The 24,275-nt window shown below is 42.6% G+C and overlaps 1 protein-coding gene across 1 annotated transcript in view; it reads right to left on the bottom strand.

The window, feature by feature from the left end:
- The window catches only part of aacs (acetoacetyl-CoA synthetase), a 171,712-nt gene that overhangs the window by 108,507 nt on the left and 38,930 nt on the right, over positions 1 to 24,275 (bottom strand). Inside the window, exon 5 of the mRNA XM_048556592.2 lies at positions 17,767 to 17,864. Coding sequence (XP_048412549.1) covers positions 17,767 to 17,864 — 98 coding nt within the window. The remainder of the gene's footprint in view (positions 1 to 17,766; positions 17,865 to 24,275) is intronic.

Genomic DNA, 24,275 nt, shown 5'->3' on the forward strand with positions numbered 1-24,275 from the left:
GGGTGATAGATTTAAGACAGGTGTCATATACAGGTTCTTTACTCAGAGAGTGGTAAGGGCGCGGAACGCCCTACCTGCCAATGTAGTTAACTCAGCCACATTAGGGGCATTTAAACAGTCCTTGGATAAGCATATGGATAATGATGGGATAGTGTAGGGGAGGGGCTTAGATTAGTTCACAGGTCGGCGCAACATTGAGGGCAGAAGGGCCTGTTCTGCGCTGTATTGTTCTATGTTCTATGTCTGTTAATGCAAGGAGTTAAACATCTTAATGGTGCAAGGGAGGGTAAGAAAGCATAAAGCTCAGTGTGTAGACATGTCATGGCCTGAAGGAAGGGGAGGATAATGAAGATGTCAGAATCAGAAGAATGCAGACTACCCAAAGCGGTGTAGAGATGGAGAGGGGTAAAGCCATTGGAGTACAGCAGCTTGTGGATATCCATTTTAATGACACTGCAATACAATGATGACTCAGCAAAGGAGAGTGAAAATTGGGAAGGACATTTTTAATATTATATATAAAATGCAGTTGAAGACTAATAAGGATGAGCATTGCCATAAATAATCAAATACTGTAAGTTTTAGAGTGACTCCAGTCCTATTCGTTCAATAGAAACATTGGCCTGGATTTTAATGAAACACACCAAATATCATGTTACAATATAATAGCATAACTACAAGACTGTCAGATTGCTGCAGTGAGTTGCAGGTAAGGAAAGGAATTACAGGGATTTCTCTGGAACAAAAACAAAGTTGCTGGAAAAGCTCAGGAGGTCTGACAGCATCTGTGAAGGAAAAAACAGAGTTAACGTTTTGGGTCTGATGACCCTTCCCAGATTCAAAACGTTAACTTTGTGCTTTCCTCCACCGATACTGCCAGACTTGCTGAGTTTTTCCAGCAACTTTGTTTTTGTTCCTGATGTATATCATCTGCAGTTCTTTCAGTTTTTACTTTGAGGGATTTCTCCTCTCTCCTGGTGTCATTTACATTGAACAGCTAGGGAGACTCCACTGAAGTGCAAACAATCATGAAATGATTGTAGCACAAGAGACCGTTCAGCAGTTGCACTTTACAACTTCATGACTTCCTTCCATTAGTTCTCTTATGGAGCCTAGTTAGAAAGTACAGGGTCCCATATACGTTTGGTGTAGTTGGCACGTCACTGGACTAGTAGTCCAGATATCCAGGCTAATGCTTTGGAGACATGGGCTCAAATTCTCCCATACCATATGATGAAATTTAATTCAATAATAAAAAAAAACTTGGATTAAAAGACGTTGTCAATTGTTGGGGGGAGAAAAACACCCAATCTGGTTCAGAGAGATAGCAAGAACCACAGATGCTGGAGTCAGAGAAAACAAAGTGTGGAGCTGGACAAACACAGCAGGCCAGGCAGCAGACGAACAGGAAAGCTGATGTTTCGGGTCGGGACCCTTCTTCAGAAATGAACCTATTTGGTTCAATAATGTTCTTTAAAGGAAGGAACATTGTCCTTATCTTATCTGGCCTACATGCAAGTTCAGACCCAAATCCAATGTGGCTGGCTTCCTGAAATGGTGCTAGCATTCCACTCAGCTCAAGGACCACTGTCAGACAGACAGTAAATACTCACGCAACCACAAATCCCCAAAGAAGTTTTAAAAAACAAACAAACAAACAATTAACCAGCAGCCTTGTGGTCAAGAGGAGACCTGAACTGTCAGCAGTTTCCTCATGTTTTTCAATGCCTTTCCGATATCAACCTTGTAAATATGATCATCACATCTTTTCCTGTGTCTCTGTATTCTTTTCATAATATGGCAACCAGAACTGCACACAATCCTTTTAACCAAGACTTTTAAGGGTTTGGAAGAACTTGCTTACACTTCAATTTTATCCTTCTAGAATTAAGCGTCCTAGCTTACTTCCTTTTATCATGGCATAGCTAACGTGTGATGTAACTTTTAGCGATCAGTGTATTTGTATTCCAGAATCCCTTTGTTCCTGCACTCACCTGGACTTGCATCATCCAAGTAATAAAAGTGACTTCCCTACTCTTTCTCCTATGATTTGCTACCTCCCATTTATTTGTTAAAATATATTTGCCAATTAATAAACTTGCACAATGGGCAAATAATTTCTGGAGTAATGGACTAATCTAATCAATTTGGTTCCACCTGCAAATTTAGAAATTGTGAATTCCAGAATTCAAATTATTATTGGAAATTGCAAACTGCAAACAGTAATAGTACCAGCACTAACCCTTAAGGAACAGTACTCATTTTCTGTCACTCTGAATAACTACCATTTATTATGGAGCAATTTATCAAAAGGCCTTTTGAAACTCCCAAGTAAATCACATTTACTGCACTATCACTGTTTACTCTCTCCATCACCTCCTCAAAAGTCTAATATTGCTGCTGAAGTAAGATATTCTCTTTTGAAATCAATACTGACTACTTATTATTATGCTTCTCATTTCTAGATGTTCTTTTACCTTCTTTAAGTGAAATTTCATTTTTTTTCATGACCTAAATTCAGTTCTAGTCCCCATCAGTCTTCTAGCACTACACTCTTTGTTTTAAATGAATTATCAAATAAGCAGTAATTCCTCTCACCGTCTCCCTAGACCCTTTTAGATTATGGTCCACCTAGAGTAGGAACTCTAGAGTATATTTAAGTTATTCAATGCGTCCCTTTTCTAAAAAAAACTCTAAGGCACTTATCTTGTTTGTCATCTCATCACTCAATGCCATACCTGTTTGTTTCATTTCCCTAGTAAATACTGAAACAGAGTAATTCTTGAATATTTCTGCCATATGTCTACTGTTACCTGCATTATTAATATCTTTAAAAGGTCCTCTACGATATTTTATTGATGTGCTTGTAAAATATTTTATAATTTTGTGTTCCTTGATAACTCACTTCCATTATTCCCCTTTGCTTTAATTTCTTTTAAGTTTATTTCCTAATATCTTCATATTCTCTATTATGAGTAATACCTCTGCTTAAGAATGTTCTTAAGCACTAAAAACTGTCTCCTTCCTAGGCCTCAATTGTTTTCTTATATATTATTCATGCATATAGCCTATTGTTGAGTTTGTCCTCTTTTAGAAGAATGTATTTTCCTTGCACTCTGTTAAACAGCATTTTAAATGTTTCCCATTATTGTTCTATAATTGCTGTTTGCCAATATTATCACTCATTTTATTTTCCTGAAGTTCTAATGAATCTTCCCTTTTTGTGCTTTTTACTCATTGGATTAGAAAGCTCACCTGTATACACATTGTAGGAACTCAATTATTTTACCCTCTATACGTACCTATTCTATCCAATTAACATCAGCATAGTTGCAATGCCCCAAGATTATTAATAGAGAGTCTTACTCAAATCCCTCACTTGCATATTTATTCCCCCATCTTCTACAGTTTGCTAGTCAGGAGTTCACACCTATCAATGTGATTAATTACCTCATATCTTTGTCCATATAGATCCTACTTTTGTTTTGCTAATTGTAGTATCTTTTCCACTGCCCACGTTATCCCAACCACTCTTTCTCCTCTTCTTTTTTATCTTATTTAAAATATGCCGCAAAGCTGAATTAGCATTTCCAGTCTCAGTTTTTCAGTAGCTACATTTCGTTGATCCCTACTACATCTAGTTCCTCCCACTGCACGACGTTTTATGATAAGCAGCATTTTATTGGAGTATACACACAATAAGATGGAATTCTACTTAAAATAAATTATTTTACGATTAAACATGTCGTAAGACTCCCATTCCATAACTTCATTTATTCTCTTGCTATCAATGCCCTCCCTTACTTTAATTTTTACAAAATCCTCCTGCCCAGTTTTATTTACATTTAGGTTACTAATGTTTCTTGTTGATCCTTCCTCATCTGTTAACACTTTAAAGCCATCACCACCTCTCTATTTACCCTTACCACTAGTCCACCTAAACCACTGCAATTCAGGTTCAATCCCAACCTCACCATAAAACCCAGAGACAAGGGAAGTGCAGTAGTAGTATGACGCACTGAACTGTACATTGCCAAAGCCAGAGGCCAGCTCTCTGACCCCTCCTCCAATTGCCCCCATGATCATGACCCCACCCTTGAGTACCAAATCATCATCATCTCCCAAACCATGCACAACCTCATCATCTCAGGTGACCTCCCACCCACAGCCTCTTAACTTCCATCATTCCGCAACCCTGCAACGCCCACTTCTATCTCCTTCCCAAAATCCACAAACCTGACTGCCCTGGTTGAGCCACGGTCTCTGCCTGCTCCTGCCCCACTGAACTCCTCTCCACCTAGCTGGACACCATTTTCTCCCCCTTGGTGCAGGAACTCCCTACCTACGTCCATGACACCACCCACGGTCTCCACCTCCTCCAGAACTTCCAAGTCCCCGGTCCCCAACACTTCATCTTTACCATGGACCTCCAGTCCCTATACACCCGCATTCCCCATGCAGATGGCCTAAAGGCTCTCTGCTTCTTCTTGTCCTGCAAACCCGACCAGTCCCCCTCCAGTGACACACTTATCCGCTTGTCCGAACTCGTCCTCACCCTCAACAACTTCTCCTTTAATTCCTCCCACTTTCTGCAGACAAAGGGGGTGGCCATGGGTACCCGCATGGGAACAATCTATGCCTGCCTCTTTGTAGCATAAGTGGAACAATCCCTCTTCCAAAGCTACACTGGCCCTATCCCCCATCTCTTCCTCCATTACATTGATGACTGTTTCGGTGCCGCCTCGTGTTTCCAAGAGCAGCTCAAACAGTTCATCCACTTCACTAACACCTTCCTCCCCAACCTTAAGTTTCCTTGGACCATCTCTGACACCTCTCTGTCTCCATCTCTGGCAGCCACCTGGAAACCGATATCCATTTTAAACCTACCAATACCCACAACTACCTAGAATATTCCTCCTCTCCCCCACCTTCTTGTAAAAAGGCCATCCCCTATTCCCAATTCCCTCGCCTCCGCTGCATCTGCTCCCGAGATGACACATTCCACTCCCGAGCATCCCAGATGTCCTTTAAAGAACCACAACTTCCCCTCTAGTGATCGAAAATGCCCTCAACCGTGTCTCCAGCATTTCCCGCAACAATAACCAAAACAGAATCCCCATCTTCCTCACGTACCACTCCGCTAACCTCCAAATCCAACACATCATCCTCTGACATTTCCACCGTCTGCAATCTGACCCCACAAACAAAGACATTTTTCGCTCCCCACCCTTATGTGCTTTCCGGAGGGACCACTCTCTCGGTGACTCCCTTGTCCGCTCCACACTCCCCTCCAGCCCCACTACCCCAGCACTTTTCCCTGAACTGAAGCAAGTGCTACACCTGCCCCTATACCTCGCCCCTCACCCCCATCCCAGGCCCTAAGAAGGCTTTCCACATCAAACAGATGTTCACCTGCACATCTGTTAATGTGAAATACTGTATCCGCTGTTCCCACTGTGGCCTCCTCTACATTGGGGAAACCAAGCAGAGGCTTGGGGACCGCTTTGCGGAACACCTATGCTCAGTTCGCAACAAACAACTACACCTCCTAGTCGCAAATGATTTCAACTCCTGACCCCACTCCTCGTACGACTTGTCCATCCTGGCCCTCCTGCATTGCCACAATGACGCCACTCGAAAAATGAAGGAACAGCATCTAATATTTTGCTTGGGAACTCTGCAGCCAAAGGGTATCATTGTGGACTTCATAAGCTTCAAAATTTCCCCTCCACCAACCACATCCCAAAACCAGCCCAGCTAGTCCCCGCCTCCGTAACCATTAGAACATAGAACAATACAGCGCAGAACAGGCCCTTCGGCCCTCGATGTTGCGCCGACCTGTGAACTAATCTAAGCCCCTCTCCCTACACTATCCCATCATCATCCATATGCTTATCCAAGGACTGTTTAAATGCCCCTGACGTGGCTGAGTTAACTACATTGGCAGGCAGGGCGTTCCACGCCCTTACCACTCTCTGAGTAAAGAATCTGCCTCTGATGTCTGTCTTAAATCTATCACCCCTCAATTTGTAGCTATGCCCCCTTGTATAAGCTGAAGTCATCATCCTCAGAAAAAGACTCTCACTGTCCATTCTATCTAATCCCTTGATCATCTTGTACGTCTCAATTAAATCCCCTCTTAACCTCCTTCTCTCCAATGAGAACAGACCCAAGTCTCTCAGCCTTTCTTCACAGGCCCTGCGCTCCAGACCAGGCAACATCCTGGTAAATCTCCTCTGCACCTTTTCCAATGCTTCCACATTCTTCCTGTAATGGGGCTACCAGAACTGCATGCAATATTCCAAATGAGGCCACACTAGCATTTTGTACTGTTTGCTCTTCTTGTTTCTACTTGTCAAACCCGCTTGAAGTTTGGCATTCTTATGTTTGTCCTGATGAGGACAAGACAAAAGTTTCATTGATATGTCTTTCCATTGATACTATTCATTTTGTTAGAAAACCACTTATGAAGGGTAATGTTACTTTCATTTTCTACCATTATTAAAAACAAACATTGCTTAGAAAAATACTTTAATAGCTCCCCTACTTTTCATAATTGTTTCAGAAAATGCCTTTGCCCATGTCTAAACGGAATAAACCAGCACATCTACCACTATTCCAAGATAATAAAATGTGAGGCTGGATGAACACAGCAGGCCAAGCAGCATCTCAGGAGCACAAAAGCTGACGTTTCGGGCCTAGACCCTTCAATCAGAGAAGGGTCTAGGCCCGAAACGTCAGCTTTTGTGCTCCTGAGATGCTGCTTGGCCTGCTGTGTTCATCCAGCCTCACATTTTATTATCTTGGAATTCTCCAGCATCTGCAGTTCCCATTATCTCTCATCTACCACTATTCCCTGGCTTTTAGAACACTCAACCAAGTCCCTTACAAGTGAACAATGAAGGAGGAGGTAGCATGAATTCAAACTCACTGCTGAAACATTTCGAAATCACCCAGCCCATGGAGATTACACTACTGATTGGGAAATCAATATTTCCAACTTGTGCATTATTCCCAAGATGGGATCTTCGAATCAACTTTTGGCAGTTAGCACTGGCATTATGGAACACTGCCAGTAATTTGCATCAGAGCAATCCAGGAAGAGTTCTCAGTGCTAAAATGAGATTATTAGATCCACTCTGGGCATGAAACGAAAGAAAACTTGGTGGTGAAAGGGACAAGAAACAATAAAAAGGTGGAGAACATTAATGAAAACCACTTTAAGAAACAGTTTCTCCGGTTTATCTTACCAGTTGCCAATAGTTACCAGAATTCAGGCACCTTTCTTTTTTTCAGATAAATCTGTTAAGGAATTGTTCCACTGCTTTAAGGGTGGTTTATAATTATTTAATTATTAATCCATTACCCCAAATTCCTTTAATCTTCCTCCAAGATTCTAAGCTAAATATTTATTATCTTTTAAAGCCCCAGAAACCTCAACTGTATGATTGTGCTTTGATTTCACATTAGCCCAATGCCTCAACTCTCTCCAACACTTCCTCTCTTGCCTGTTCTGTGCGCAATTAATTTCCTCACGAACTGCAACATATGTTATTTCTACAGGCGTTCTCTGTAAAATCATTATGAATTACAATTCAAGATAGGGGCGACATAGTGATTCAGTGGTTAGCACTGCTGTCTCACAGCATCAGGGAGCCGGATTCAATTCCAGCCTTGGATGACTGATAGAATTTGCACTATACAATTCTCCCCAGGTCTGTGCGAGTTTCCTCCATGTGCTCTAGTTTCCTCCCCCAGTCCATAGACGTGCAAATTAGGTGGATTGGTCCTAGTAAATTGTTTGTAGTGTCATGGGATGTGTAGGCTAGGTAGGTTAGCCATGATTGTGGGATTATGGGGGTCTGGACGGAATGCTCCACAGAGGGTCAGTACAGCTGAATGCCTCTTTCTACAATGTAGGGATTCTATGAATCTGCATAGCATTAAATCTTTAAAGTCTGTTTTGCTTTGTCTTGCGTTACAGAAGTTGAGGTTTGTGTGTCTTACAAAAAAACCCAGCAAAAACTGATAATTCAAAACCTCAAAAATAAAGCCTTAACAACGTACTAATTTATGTGAAGTTTCAAGTGTTACTTTGAGTGTCAGATCATTGAAACACCAGAGCACAAACAAAGTAACTACAGGAGCTTGTATACAGAATCTTCCTCCCTATTGCCAATATTCAGAACGGTACAAAATGATTAGATGACAAGACAATTCTACAGGTTTCAGTTCTTAAAATAGCTAAAATCCACCGGCTGTTTGGTCAATGGCACAGCAGTGAACCTACTATCTGGGAACCTATCACGGTCTCCTGTATGATCTCTAAGGGCTGGAAATATGTAAGACAGCATTAATATCAGAAGTGAAGATAGCACTCATCTTCTTTAAGCTATGTTTCCAATAGGTTTAAATAATGTTCATGGTGACATTAATGGACTAATGTTATGTAAAACGACAAACTGATCCATTCTTTTGACATGCACTCTGAAGGAGAATGAAACACTTGAATTTCTAGCTGGTGTGTGCGCATTTATTGCCTGTGTCTAGTTGCCCTTCAGAAGGTGGTGGTGAGCTAGCTTCTTGGAACTGCTGCAGTCTACCTTCTGCAGTTTGACCAATAATACTGTTAGGGATGGCATCCCAAGATTTTGACTCAGCAGCAGTGAAAGAACAGCCATATATTTCCATGTCAGGCTGGTGAGTGACTTGGAGGGGAACTTGCAGGTGATGGTGTTTCCGTGTATCTGCTGCCCTTATCCTTCTAGACAGAAGTGGTTGTGGGTTTGGAAGGTGTTTTCTCTGGTGAATTTCTGCAGTGCATCTCGTGGATGGTATACACTGCTACTGAGGGTCAGTGGTGGAAGGAGTGACTGTGATGCCAATCAAGCAAGCTGCTTCATCCTGGATGGTGTCAAGCTTGAGTGCTATTGGAGCTATACCCATCCAGGCAAATGGGGAGTATTCCATCACACTTCTGACTTGTGCCTTGTAGATGGTGGACAGGTTTTGGGGAGTCAGGAAGTAAGTTACTCACCAGCATGCCTAGCTTCAGTCCTGCTGTTGTAGCCAGTGTTTATAAGATGAGTGTAGTGAGTTTCTTGTCAATAGTAACCCCCAGGAAGTTGAGAGTGGGGCTTTTACTGATGGTAACACCATTGAATGTCAAAGGGGTAGTGGTTAGATTGTCTCTCGCTTGGCTTTTGTGTGGTGCAAATGTGACTTGCCAGCTGTCAGCTCTAGCCTGGATATTATTGGAAGTCTTATGTATTTTAAGATGGACTGCTATAGTATCTGAAGAGTTGCAGAAACATTGGACATTGTGGAATCATTGGCAAACATCCCCACTTCTGACCTTTTATGATGAAGGGAAGATCATTGATGAAGCAACTAAAGGCAGTTAGGCGTAGGACACTATTCTGAGGAACTCCTGCAGAAGTGCCCTGGAAATGAGAGGACAGACCGCCAACAACCTAAGCCCAATTTGCTACGTGCCAGATACGATTCCAACCAGTGGAGAGTTTGTCCCCCAAATCCTATTGGTTCTAGTTTTGCTTGGGTTCCTCGATGCCACACATAGTGAAATATGGCCTTGATGTCAAGGGCTGTCACTCTCACCTCATCCTTTCTACAGTAAAAAATGAGGTTTTAACATCCATCGGTAATGGTAAAGTGAAAGGATGGCATCTGGTTGTCCATAAGTTTTCATTGTGAATAGTAATGACACTATAAACTATATTTTAAAAGAACAGATCAATTTGTCTTTTGCTACAAAATTACTCCATTAATGTCTCCTTAAACCCCACTATCTAATTAACAGTGCTGGATGATAAACCACAATCAAATATTGATGAGAATAATTACTTGTCTTTCCACAAGATATAGCTCATTGCATGATACCAATAGGTTGACTGTTTACCCGCTAGAACTATGCTATCAGGAGCCAGAACTGACATATTTAACTCTATCAGGACTCATGTTCGACTTCTTGTTTGCCAATATTAACCCTTTCAGAGTAATGCCTTAAAAAACATCTCCCTCCAACAACACAGGTGTACTTTTACACTTACCACTACTCCATTTCCTTTCCTTCTATCTCCCACCTGTCTCTCCCAATGGCTTACCTCAATCATTCAAGCAGTCTAGATATTTCAAAAGTTGTTCCAGAGCATGTCGTCTATTGCCCTGGGAGGTCTGTTGCTGAAGGACTTTATTTGGCCTTTATTTTGAACTTGACCTCAGTCAGTCCATGAACAATTTCTCCATTGGAAGAGTTTATCATCTCTCGGGTACCCTTCGCACAGGATGTTGCTTCCACCTAACCTAGTTATTAGTCCTTCTCCAGAAGACCCATAACCTCCTGAATGCTCTTTCTGAAAGACAGCTGCTCTGTTGAAACAAGTACAGATTTCCTTTCAGGATCTGGGATTTTAAATTGGGTAATTTCTCCTAACTACATCCTGAATCTTTGGATGTTGGTCTGGCCTTTTGGAGTCTTAAAACAGCTCAGATCCAGTTTGTTCAAAAAGACCTTTATTCGCAATCTGCTCATAACAGGTACGTTGACATATGTAAGCTCTTCAGTATTATTATCGCTGAGACATATATATAACATATCGGTGATCTATGTGGCATGTTATTTGTAACACAAAAAGAACAAAATATTGCCCTTGATCTTGGTTCAGCTTGTCATCCAACATCAAACCCAAAGCAGTTGTATCAATTCAGCGAGCTTTTTTTGTTTTTTGAACAACTTCATTTAAAGTTTTGTTCATGAGCTCAAGTGGGTTGAAAAGTTCATTTCTGTTCTTCCTTATTTGTTTCTTCTGGTAAACTTTGCTTATTTTTGTTCTTTGAAGGTTCTTCTTCGGTGATGTGGAAATGTTTTCCATTTCTAACAACACTTGCAAATTCTGTGGCTTCTTCTTGTTGATGGTAAGACATGAGCCCCTTCTGCCAAAATAGGTCATCTTCATCCATTCTGTCTTCTTTTTGGGTTCAGCCATGAGCCTAATAAGCCCAATGATACCATTTTTTATTTGCCCTTTGACTACTTTGATGATAACTATTTCTGGGAGCGATTTGTATGCTTGAAACTAGCTGAATGCCTGCTATCATCATAAACACTAATGTGTGCAGGCTCAGAAGTCAGAAATTTTCACAGCAGACTACACAAATGTTTTCAACTCTCTTAGCTCTTTGTCTTGCTGTGTTACTTACAGCTTGTCTTTGCTCTTAAGAGTTATTCGACTGGTGTCATTTCTATAGCTATAGTTTCAATTTCTTGAGTCATGGCAGTTGCTGATGGGACATGGACTCACATCTGTATTGAGCATCAAGTTATCATGAATGCCTACTGACGTACACAAGCTCTGTCAAATTTAGGTTGTTTGAATCACTTATTTCGACAGGGAATGCCTAAGGTATCTTTCCCAGTGGAAGAGGTTCTGTACACACACCCCAAAACTGCGTCCTACTTCTGCATAACTTCTAGAAGTGAGCTACGGTTTTGTCATAGTTGGGCACTGCTTATGATTGGGAGGCTCCTTTGTTCCACAATGCTGACACTGGCTCTCAGTATCTGCTTTTCATCCTACTCTTTGTGCGAGCCTCCCACATGTGTCGGTAGAGTAGTTTTAAAGTGGTTAGATACTGTTCTTCTCCTGTGACAAGACTATCCTTCTCCTCACGACAGTCAGTGCATCTTCCTGGTTTCTGCTCCAAGAACAAATTGCGTAGCTTTCGCCAATTTCCAATTGTCCTTGGGCTATGATGAGTCTGACCCATCAATAATTCCCACAAAACAAGCTGTCTCTTATGAATTCTGATTTCAAAAGTTCCATCACCATAGTTCCTAAATAATCTGTAGATATTAATCAATAAAAATATATAGCTATTTCTCTGGTGACTGAGGTCTTCTGTGTAAAAATGCTCTTTCAAGCTTTACCTTTGTAATTTTTTTTCAAATTCATCCACACGTTTATTTGGTACTTTGAATGGAGGTACTTGCCCCAGGAAAACAAAAGGCAAAATTATCTGTCATTAATATAAGGTGCCTGATTATATAAAATAGTCAAATATGATCAAACAAGTGAACAAAAAGAAACTAGAAAAAGCAAGTTAGTTACTGACACAAAGACAGGTGGCACTGTAAGCAATGAAATTGCCAGCTTCCATCTATTGATAGATATTGTTAGATAAGTGATTCAGGAAAACAATGACAAATAGATTTCAATACAGGCAAAAGTAAAGTCATCCACTTTGGGTCTAAAAAAATTTGGAGCAGCATGCTTTCCAAATGGTGAAAAGCCAGAAACTGCAGAGGTTGAGAGGACTTTTAGGTCAAAAATATGGATCATTTAAAAAGTCACAAACAAGTGCAGAAGTAAGCAAAAAGGCTCATGGAATGTTAAGAGATAATGGGAACTGCAGATGCTGGAGAATTCCAAGATAATAAAATGTGAGGCTGGATGAACACAGCAGGCCAAGCAGCATCTCAGGAGCACAAAAGCTGACGTTTCGGGCCTAGACCCTTCATCAGAGACGGGGATGGGGAGAGGGAACTGGAATAAATAGGGAGAGAGGGAGAGGCGGACCGAAGATGGAGAGTAAAGAAGATAGGTGGAGAGAGTATAGGTGGGGAGGTAGGGAGGGGATAGGTCAGTCCAGGGAAGACGGACAGGTCAAGGAGGTGGGATGAGGTTAGTAGGTAGATGGGGGTGCGGCTTGGGGTGGGAGGAAGGGATGGGTGAGAGGAAGAACCGGTTAGGGAGGCAGAGACAGGGTGGACTGGTTTTGGGATGCAGTGGGTGGGGGGGGGGGGGGGGGGGGAAGAGCTGGGCTGGTTGTGTGGTGCAGTGGGGGGAGGGGACGAACTGGGCTGGTTTAGGGATGCAGTAGGGGAAGGGGAGATTTTGAAACTGGTGAAGTCCACATTGATACCATTAGGCTGCAGGGTTCCCAGGCGGAATATGAGTTGCTGTTCCTGCAACCTTCGGGTGGCATCATTGTGGCAGTGCAGGAGGCCCATGATGGACATGTCATCTAGAGAATGGGAGGGGGAGTAGAAATGGTTTGCGACTGGGAGGTGCAGTTGTTTGTTGCGAGCTGAGCGGAGGTGTTCTGCAAAGCGGTCTCCAAGCCTCCGCTTGGTTTCCCCAATGTAGAGGAGGCCACACCAGGTACAATGGATGTAGTATACCACATTGGCAGATGTGCAGGTGAACATCTCCTTGATGTGGAAGGTCATCTTGGGGCCTGGGATGGGGTTGAGGGAGGAGGTGTGGGGGCAAGTGTAGCATTTCCTGTGGTTGCAGGGGAAGGTGCCGGGTGTGGTGGGGTTGGAGGGCAGTGTGGAGCGAACAAGGGAGTCACGGAGAGAGTGGTCTCTCCAGAAAGCAGACGAGGGGTGGGGATGGGAAAATGTCTTGGGTGGGTGGGGTTGGATTGTAAATGGCGAAAGTGTCGGAGGATGATGCGTTGTATCCGGAGGTTGGTAGGGTGATGTGTGAGAACGAGGGGGATCCTCTTAGGGTGGTTGTGGCGGGGGCGGGGTGTGTGGGATGTTTTGCGGGAAATACAGGAGACGCGGTCAAGGGCGTTCTCGATCACTGTGGGGGGAAAGTTGCGGTCCTTGAAGAACTTGGACATCTGGGATGTGCGGGAGTGGAATGTCTTCTCGTGGGAGCAGATGCAGCGGAGGCGGAGGAATTGGGAATAGGGGATGGAATTTTTGCAGGAGGGTGGGTGGGAGGAGGTGTATTCTAGGTAGCTGTGGGAGTCGGTGGGCTTGAAATGGACATCAGTTACAAGCTGGTTGCCTGAGATGGAGACTGAGAGGTCCAGGAAGGTGAGGGATGTGCTGGAGATGGCCCAGGTGAACTGAAGGTTGGGGTGGAAGGTGTTGGTGAAGTGGATGCACTGTTCGAGCTCCTCTGGGGAGCAAGAGGCGGCACCGATACAGTCATCAATGTACCGGAGGAAGAGGTGGGGTTTGGGGCCTGTGTAGGTGCGGAAGAGGGACTGTTCCATGTAACCTACAAAGAGGCAGGCATAGCTGGGGCCCATGCGGGTGCCCATGGCCACCCCCTTAGTCTGTAGGAAGTGGGAGGAGTCAAAAGAGAAGTTGTTGAGTGTAAGGACGAGTTCAGTTAGGCGGATGAGGGTGTCGGTGGAGGGAGACTGGTCGGGCCTGCGGGACAGGAAGAAGCGGAGGGCCTTGAGGCCATCTGCATGAGGAATACAGGTGTATAGGGACTGGACGTCCATGGTGAAAATGAGGTGTTGGGGGCCAGGGAATTGGAAGTCCTGGAGGAGGTGGAGGGCGTGGGTGGTGTCACGGACGTAGGTGGGGAGTTCCTGGACCAAAGGGGAGAAAATGGAGTCCAGATAGGTGGAGATGAGTTCGGTGGGGCAGGAGCAGGCTGAGACGATGGGTCGACCAGGGCAGGCAGGTTTGTGGATTTTGGGAAGGAGAAAGAAACGGGCCGTGCGGGGTTGGGGAACAATGAGGTTGGAGGCTGTGGGTGGGAGGTCCCCTGAGGTGATGAGGTTGTGAATGGTGTTGGAGATGATGGTTTGGTGCTCGGGTGTGGGGTCATGATCGAGGGGGCAGTAGGAGGTGGTGTCGGAGAGTTGGCGTCTGGCCTCGGCGATGTAGAGGTCAGTGCGCCATACTACCACTGCGCCACCCTTGTCTGCGGGTTTGATGGTGAGGTTGGGGTTGGAGCGGAGGGAGCGGAGGGCTGCCCGTTCTGCGGGGGAGAGGTTGGAGTGGGTGAGAGGGGTGGAGAGGTTGAGGCGGTTAATGTCTCGACAGCAGTTGGAGTTGCCCCCACACCTCCTCCCTCACCCCTATCCCAGGCCCCAAGATGACATTCCACATTAAGCAGAGGTTCACCTGCACATCTACCAATGTGGTATACTGAATCCATTGTACCCGGTGTGGCTTCCTCTACATTGGGGAAACCAAGCGGAGGCTTGGAGACCGCTTTGCAGAACACCTCCGCTCAGTTCGCAACAAACAACTACACCTCCCAGTCGCAAACCATTTCCACTCCCCCTCCCATTCTCTAGATGACATGTCCATCGTGGGCCTCCTGCACTGCCACAATGATGCCACCCGAAGGTTGCAGGAACAGCAACTCATATTCCGCCTGGGAACCCTGCAGCCTAATGGTATCAATGTGGACTTCACCAGTTTCAAAATCTCCCCTTCCCCTACTGCATCCCTAAACCAGCCCAGTTCGTCCCCTCCCCCCACTGCACCACACAACCAGCCCAGCTCTTTCCCCCCCCACCCACTGCATCCCAAAACCAGTCCAACCTGTCTCTGCCTCCCTAACCGGTTCTTCACCTCACCCATCCCTTCCTCCCACCCCAAGCCGCATCCCCATCTACCTACTAACCTCATCCCACCTCCTTGACCTGTCCGTCTTCCCTGGACTGACCTATCCCCTCCCTACCTCCCCACCTATACTCTCTCCACCTATCTTCTTTACTCTCCATCTTCGGTCCACCTCCCCCTCTCTCCCTATTTATTCCAGTTCCCTCTCCCCATCCTCCTCTCTGATGAAGGGTCTAGGCCCGAAACGTCAGCTTTTGTGCTCCTGAGATGCTGCTTGGCCTGCTGTGTTCATCCAGCCTCACATTTTATTATCATGGAATGTTAACCTTTCTTTGCACATAACTAGGATACAAGGGGATAACAGAAAAAAAAAATCATGCTTCAGTTCTATAAATCTCTCCTTGCATCTCACCTCTGACATACAATGAGCAGTCCTGAGCTCAATTACTGAAGAAGGATATTTTGACATTACAAACAGAACAGCATTGCTTTACCAGAACAATAGCTAGACTCAACACAATCACAAAATGATTTTGTGTCTCCTGAATTTAGATGGTCAAGGGTGATGTAATTGAGATTTTTAAGATATTAAGAGGAACAGAAAACTTTGCTCTTTCTTTCTACCTCGTTCTTGAGAGGTAGGTGCTTGTTCCCAAGATGGTGCCTTGTGTGGTGACATTATGCAACGTCAGGAATCACACAACACCAGTTTATAGTCCAACAGGTTTATTTGAAAACACAAGCTTTCAAAGCCAGAGACTTTCTTCAGGTGTTAGTAAGAGAGGTAGTATCGGACACACAATTTATAAGATCAAAGGTTCACACCACTGATGAAGATGAGATTTGTGAAGTACATCCTCTAATGATATGAATCTTTGATCTTTTGCTTATAAATTGTGTGTCTGATACTACCTCTCTCACTAACACCTGAAGGTGAACTCCGGCTCTGAAAGCTTGAGCTTTCGACTAAACCTGTTGGACTATAACTTGATGTCATGTGATTTCTGATTTTGTCCACCCCAGTCCAACGCCAGCAGCTCCACATCATGGACATTATACAATTTTTACTGTACTCCTGTACTTATGTACTTCTGTACACGTCACAATAAAATCAAAATCAAGATATAGAGAAGTCATTTGGGAAATATTCTAAAATTTAAAACCAGACCTTTAAGAGTGAAGTTAGGAAATACTTCCACAAAGGAAAGGGTGGCAGGAGTTTGGAATTGTCTTCTGCAAACAACTGATGCTGGGTCAATTGTGTATTTCATTTAAGATCAATAAACTTTTGAAATTTAAAATTAAAAGGGATTGCACAAGGGCAGATTGTGGAGTTAAGTCACGGATGAGCCATGTTCTCATTGGAAGATGAGACAGGAATAGGATAACCCTTTTCATCTCTCCAGGTTATGTTCTTAAAGGAAATCCTAAAGAATACCAGTGAATGTGAATTAAAACTAGTTGTTAGTTATGAAGAAACTAATTGTTCAGTTAAGTGAAAAATATTTGAAATTGTTAAGTTTTGGTTAGAAAGCTTTCCTTAAGCATCAATATTTCAAATTTACAGCATAGCTTAAGCTGAGGTCAGTTTAAATTCACCCAACTGGAATACATTTTAACCAGCAGGTGGCGTGCCTTTTTACTTCATGTGAAAGGTGTCACAGTTTTATTAGACCATACGGCTGTTCTCTCATGAGAGACACACACACACACACACACACACACACACACACAGTTTAACCTGAAGGTCAACACACCTCAGGTGAGGGGACAAGTTGAGAAGGATAATACTCCACGGTGATAGCAAGAACTGCAGATGCCACAGTCAGAGTCAATACAGCACGGAGCTGGAGGAATACACCAAGTCAAGCAGCATCAGTGGAGCAGGAGTGTCAACATTCTGGTTCCTGATGAAGGGTGTAAGCCCAAAACATCAACTTTCCTAATCCTTCATAGTAGCCTCAGCCAGTGCAGCAACTAAATCGACGCTGTTGGCATCACTCTGCATCACAAATCAACCATCCAGCCAAGTAGAGTGCAATCATTGCTTTAAATGTAGAAAAGAAACACAACCAACCAGTAAGCCCCTAAAAATAACAATATGATTGTGACTAGATAACTGCTTTTTTGATGTTGCATGAAGTATAGATAAAGTTCCTCCCAACTGTTCTTCAAAAATAGTGTCATGGAGTCTTTTGTATCTATCAAGAGGACAGAAGTGGCTTCAGTTTAACATCTCATCTAAAAGAAAACATCTCCAATATTCCACAGTTCTGCACGGCAGTGTCAACTTTGCTTTTTGTGCTCAGATCCTACCATTGGGCTTGAAGCTACAAATATTTGACTCAGAGGAGAAGAATGTAATCTACTGACACAATATAGTTGTCCACTTTGACCAATCACACATGCCCATTACTTACATTTACACCAAAATCTGGAGCAGTCGCACTCCAAATGGCTCCAATGCTGGCTGTTGCTAACATTGCTTCAACAGCATGAATACCGTTCGGCAGATAACCTGGAATTAAAATGAAACAACGTTCAGAGAATGAGGGGAAAAAAGTACATGGAACTATTACCCTGATTTTTAAAAAAGAAACTTGCTTTACATAGCAGTTTTTGTGGCCTCTGTGTTCTAACAGTTTTACAGCCAATGCATTTCTTTTAAATCATGACCAGTGTTATGTGTGTGAACGTAGTACAGTAGCTAATTTCAGCAAAGAAGGGTAGCACACATTGTTATAAATGAGCACATGATTAGAGTCACCTCTGAGCAGACAGTGATTTAATAACTTTTTTGATGCCAGTACCTACAGTTTTACAGCAGTCTTTCAGTATCACACTTACAGAAAGGACAGATGAGATTGTACATTCAAGTCCTGGAGCAAGGCTTCAACATGTAACAATCTAACAGAGAAGAGTGCATGCCATTATGTCAACCAAGATGCCAATCATAAATGAGAGCCACATTTAGTTTAGACAACTGCTGCTGGGCAACAATTTGAGCCTTGCTACAATTAAACTTTGAATAAAGAGCTCTGGACAGCATCGCTAACTCACATCAGTCAAGTTACATTATCACTAATTCATTCACAGGCATCTGTGCAACATCTCATTACTGGGTGGATGGCACTCAACAAATAAGTTTCTAAATAAAGCAACACTTGTCTTAGGTTAAAACTGTGCTCTGTAATTCAACTGACTGGAACGCCTTTGCACCAGCACATTTACAATGCAGAGCAGAATTGTGAAAACTGGCTACAGACAATTGCTCAACTGGTCAAACTAGGGAGTCCCAAAATTACCTTGAACACTTAAAAATTCGACTTACACACCTCTCCTTGTATGTTATAGAAGTCAAATATGAACACTGAGGTGAAGAGTATAAATCTAATGTACATTTTTCGCAAAACATAGTATTTAACTCCAATCATCACAATGAAAATTACAAACCAAATGGAAAAGTACAAATTGTCTAGAGGTAATGTATTTAATTCTTCAGTAAAAGCCCTGAACAATTTTGCTCCAGCTCTTGTTAGCTCATTTAAAACTAGTCTACACAGTGAATCCAATTTCATAATTATCCTTTTCAAACATTATAGTTAATATTATTCTAATCATTGAAGAAAAAAACTAAACTTTCAGATTAAACAGACAGCTGTTTTAAAATCAGGGTCATAACTTTCTCTTTGGGGAAAGTCACCCAAATAATTTTTCTAAAGGTGAAGGTCCAAGAAGATATCAGACTTTATTTCAACTGAGAAAATATTCCAGTCATTTCCTCCAACCGGCATTAAGCAGTTTGCTTCCTTCACTAGAGTGTAATGGATCCTCAAATTAACAGAATCCAAGATACTCAAAGACTACGAATTGGTATGAGGCAATATAAAGGCGATGAATTCAGTCCATCTAAATGAAAGTCGGTAAAACATGAATAAATTCTGAAATTGAACTTCTGTATACTTATTAGTTTTAGCCTTTGCCATAAGAAGAGCCAGTCCAATTCAAGCAGATATACCCAGAACTACATTTTGCAAGGCACCAGCCCAAATGGGCAATTAGGCATAGGAAAATACTCTCCTGATCGTAGGAAGCCAATCCCACCACCCTATCAGCTTCAACATCAATAGTAGCAGATCACAAAATCCAGCCCACACCGTATTATTGTCCAATTTTAGATACACATTGAGAAAATTCAGACCACATTGATATTCTATTCCCACATTTCTGACAAATTTTCATACCTCTGGCCTCGATTTCTGGTTCAGCTTTATTCAGGAACCCAGAGTGTACCAGATTATTGCCTTGTGGTGCAGGTTTACCACACCTTACAGTACTAGCTGTATCTGCCATCAGCTCTAAGATGTTATTTCATTGGAGGCAATTCAGAGAAGGTTCACCATGATAGAAGTATGGAGAAATTGTCTAATGAGCAAAGACTAAACAGATTGTGACACTACTCGCTGGAGTTGAGAAGAATGAAAAGTGATCTCATTGAACCATATAGGATTTTTAGGGAGCTTTACGGGGTAATTGCTGAAGGGAGGCTTTCCGTCTTGGAAGATTCTTAAACCCACAGGGCGTTGTCTCAGAATAAAAGAGTGCAAACCTAAGGGGGAGTTGAGGAATACATGCCACAGAGAACTGTGGGCAGAGTCCTTATTATACACTTGAGGCTGAGGTAGATCGATTCTTGATTGAAAGGGGAAATCAAGGGTTACAGGGAAAAGGCAGGAAAGTGGAGGTGAGGAATGTTGGATCAACTACAATCCTATTGAATGGCAGGGCAGGCTGGAGGAGCCAAACAGCCTACTCTTGTTCCTATTTCTTATGGCCTGGTGCCAAGATGTTAAATGCCCCAAAGCTGGTGTTAATTCTGCTATTTCCAGTTGTTCCGTGGTAAAACAAAAATTCATGGAGTTATGCCTATTACTATTAATTATCCCGCTGCCAGCATTTCTTTGTTCAATATGCTCCCCCCGTGCACAGCATCCAGCCCCTCTACACCGAATCCTATATCCCCACCTGACCCCCAATAAAGTCCCCAAGCCTGTCCTCCCCTTCTCTCAGCAACCTCCCTCCCCATACCATTCATTTCTATACCCCGCTTCAGTCCAGGTTGGAAAGGTGGGCTGAACATTGCTGTGGATGTTAGAACACTTTGGCACTCCAGATAATTTAAGAGTTCACTACTGAATAGGCTTTAAACCTGCATGGAAAAGATCCAACTAAGCAAATGGAAAAACCAGCAAATCAGTGAAATTCTGAGTAATCCAGCATTGGTAAAAATTTGTAAACAGAAGTTTATGACCAAGTAAAAATAGCAGACGTTTAAACCTCCTGCACAAGTAGTCATGTGTGTACATGAGGGTTTCGTCAGGGACCAGGGGCACAGCAAGACAAGTCAAGTTGCAGGTCCCTCCCCATGTTAGAATATTTGATACTCAGTGTCAGTTTCTCTCCATACGCAAAGTAACTAGATAACAGACAATTTCCGTTTAGCCCTTGGGTGTCCCCTTCATAGATTGTCAAAATGTGGCCAACATGTTACATTTAATGAATTATGTGGCTTCCTTTAGTAAACAGTTTCCATGAGCAACAAAGGAATGTTTTCCTAGTCAGCTTGACAAAATAATTTGGGTGCTAATACCATTCAAAAAGGGGCTAAAGGCACGTTTGTGGAATTTGTAAAACCTGCATGCTGAGTTTATAATATCAAAGACACATTCCCTAAAAGTAAGAAATGCCTTTGGTTTGTTTGCTGGATAGAATCAAACTCCAATGGTTGTTTGTTTCTTCATACAATATTGTACAAATCTAAAACATATAGCTTCAAATGATTTGCAAATGAAGGAATGAGCTTTGATCATAATGTACATTTGCAAACTTAGAGTGTGACTACCCTCAACAAGCTTAATTGAGCCAAAATCCCAATGTTGGGAAGAAACAAAAAGATGTTTCAGCAGAACAACCAGACTAATTCTGAAAGCCCTCTTCAGCACCAAATTGAAGAATTTTCTAAGGAATAGCATTAAAATTTCAAATATTGTAATTTTAGGCATTTCAATTTTGCAAGTGTGCAAAGGATTAACCATTCGCAAGTTTTAAAACAAAATCACTGTTACACTTCTTCCAAAAGAAGTGAACTGGGTAACCTCTGCAAGTTCTTGCTGGGACTCACAAACAGCTGCCTCTTGGGAATGAACCAATATACTATATCATACTTTGACCAGATATCCCTGATAAACTGGCTTCAGTATTCATTTGACATACAGTCTAACTATAGTCTCTCTGCACATTGCTCAAAAGGAAATTAAGAATGTGACCCTAGGTCTTGAACCAATAGAAAAAGCAGTCATTTACGTCTTTCCAGATGCTCATTGGACTATTTTGAGGAGTTCAACATTCACAGCTTTTTGCCAAACACCCGGGAGTTTTAAAAAAAAAATTACTGGCCCCTCTGCTTGTTTTGTGTACTACAGCAGGACAGAATTGTAACTGATAAATGTGCTGGTTCAAAACATTGGTACAATATTGGGTTTGTATTGTAAATATCTAATAATATAATGTTTTAGAACATGACATTTAGTTTCCAGAATTAATGTTTTAACTGTAAAAAACTGGGGAGGTTGATTGGGAAACTGGTAAAAGCTGCCCTGAGTTAACATAACTAAAGAGTTTATAATGCTTAAAAGGTTGAGGTCACGTAGACTTAAAGAGGCTAACTGATACAAAGTAAGATCATAAGCCAGCAATTCGGCTTATCTAGCTAAGCAACTGAAGACATAATATATTAAATCCTTGCAGGAAGGAGCAATCCAGCAAGACGTTTTCGTTTTGGGAGTCGGAGATTTTTAAACTTGCTAACACCTGGTAGTAAAAGACAATTTCTTTCACCAGATCAAATCAATTTTAAATAGGGAATATACTGTTCTTAACTTAATAGGTTTATTTGAGAATCGCTCAGTAGTCTACATCATCAAGGGGCTGGGTGGAGCTTCGGGAAGTCCTCCTGTTTCAATTTAATTGGGTGTTTGCAAAAGAGAGTTAGTTGCATCTTGGACATGGACTATCTAATTACTAGCTCAGTGGGGGAAGACAGTCAATGTAAAGAACAGTTAATAAACCTGGACTCTAAGCAGTGAAAATGCTTCATCATTTGCCAAATAGAATGTGGGTAGGGCTTAATCTGAGTTTCAATTTGATCACCTGAGAAAAAGCTGAGAGACTGACTAGTTCAAAATAGGAAATACTATAGTCGTCCTCAGAAAACATTGTGACAAAACAAAGCAGCCAGCAGTTAGTCAGGAAGCACTAAGAAAGCAAGGAACAGAGGTTTTCACAGTCAAGAGTAGTAAATGAAAGTTTGATTTTTGAGAATTGCTGGAATTGAGGAAAATTATAGTAGTTTTTGGGGACTGTAACATACTTTGAAGGAGTCCTTCCGGTGGTAAATGACTAAGTTATCATAAATTATATGAGAATTTTTGTGGAAAGTAATTAAAACTCAGTGCATAATGCCTGTGGCTATAGATCATATCAAATTATGGTGATTGCTTTGTTTAAAAAGTCTTTTTGAGGCAATAAACCTTGTTTATTGTTTAAAGATGTAAAGTCTGTTCCAAGAAATGTCCATATTTCTCTTTAAATGTTAAGAGTCCCCTACAAGAGTGTTACATTAATTATGACCCATTTTTTGTAAGAAAAAGGCTTCATACTGCCACTACCAGTGCCTAATAGAAACTGTGCAACTTCTCCAAAATGCATACCAATGGTTCTAATAGAATGCAACAATAAAACCTGAGAGGGTGGTGTTAAAACACTCAAATCTAATGAGAAAAACAAAATGAAAACAAGAGTTAATAATCAGGGCATAACTTCACTGGAATAGATATTATAAAAAAATAAATGTACCAACTTCTGAAAAGGTGTTGAAGGACTGCTGTGCTAATGCACCACTTTAGGGCTTTATTTCAGACTTCCAGCATGTTTATTTCTATAAAATAAAACAATTTACATATCCTGAAAAAGCCACTGCAGACCGAGAGCTGAACTGTACCAGAAATTGTTTAAGCATCATTTTAAGAATCCGCTGGCCCTAGCTAATTTTCTTATGTTATCATTTCAAACTTGCATCATTAACTAGGAAACTAGGAAACAGCAACTCATATTCTGCTTGGGAACCCTGCAGGCCAATGGTATCAATGTGGACTTCACAAGCTTTAAAATCTCCCCCTCCCCCACTGCATCCCAAAACCAGTCCAGCTCGTCCCCTCCCCACAGTGCATCCCAAAACCAGCCCAGCTCGTCCCCGCCTCCGTAACCTGTTTTTCCTCTCACCTATCCCCTCCTCCAAACTCGAGCCACACCTCCATTTCCCACCTACTAACCTCATCCCGCCTCCTTGACCTGTCCGTCCTCCCCGGGCTGACCTATCCCCTCCCCACCTATCTTCTCCTCTATCCATCTTCGGTCCGCCTCCCCCTCTCTCCCTATTTATTTCAGAACCCTCTCCCCATCCCCCTCTCTGATGAAAGGTCGAGGCCCGAAACATCAGCTTTTGTGCTCCTGAGATGCTGCTTGGCCTGCTGTGTTCATCCAGCCTCACACTTTGTTAACATGTCCCTATGGAATGCCTTTCACCTGATGTTAGCCAGTTGCTCCCTCTCACCATGGGCAGAAACCCTCAGCCCTGCCAAGGCATCCCATTTCCTGGTGTGGCACCATACTTAAAAAGTGGTGGTGCCTATCAGGTCGAGTGCTAGCAATCCAGACACTGCATGGCTTATGGCATTTGCTCCAGATATGACACACAAAGGGAAAATTGGCATGCCTCTGTGGGCAGGGACCTGGGGGTCCCGATGGACAGGGTGGTGCAGAGGAGTGTCATTCTCTTCCCCCTGAACCACCCCCCCCCCCCCCCCACCCC

The sequence above is a fragment of the Stegostoma tigrinum genome, chromosome 26 (assembly GCF_030684315.1).
Source record: "Stegostoma tigrinum isolate sSteTig4 chromosome 26, sSteTig4.hap1, whole genome shotgun sequence".
Lineage (NCBI taxonomy): Eukaryota > Metazoa > Chordata > Chondrichthyes > Orectolobiformes > Stegostomatidae > Stegostoma > Stegostoma tigrinum.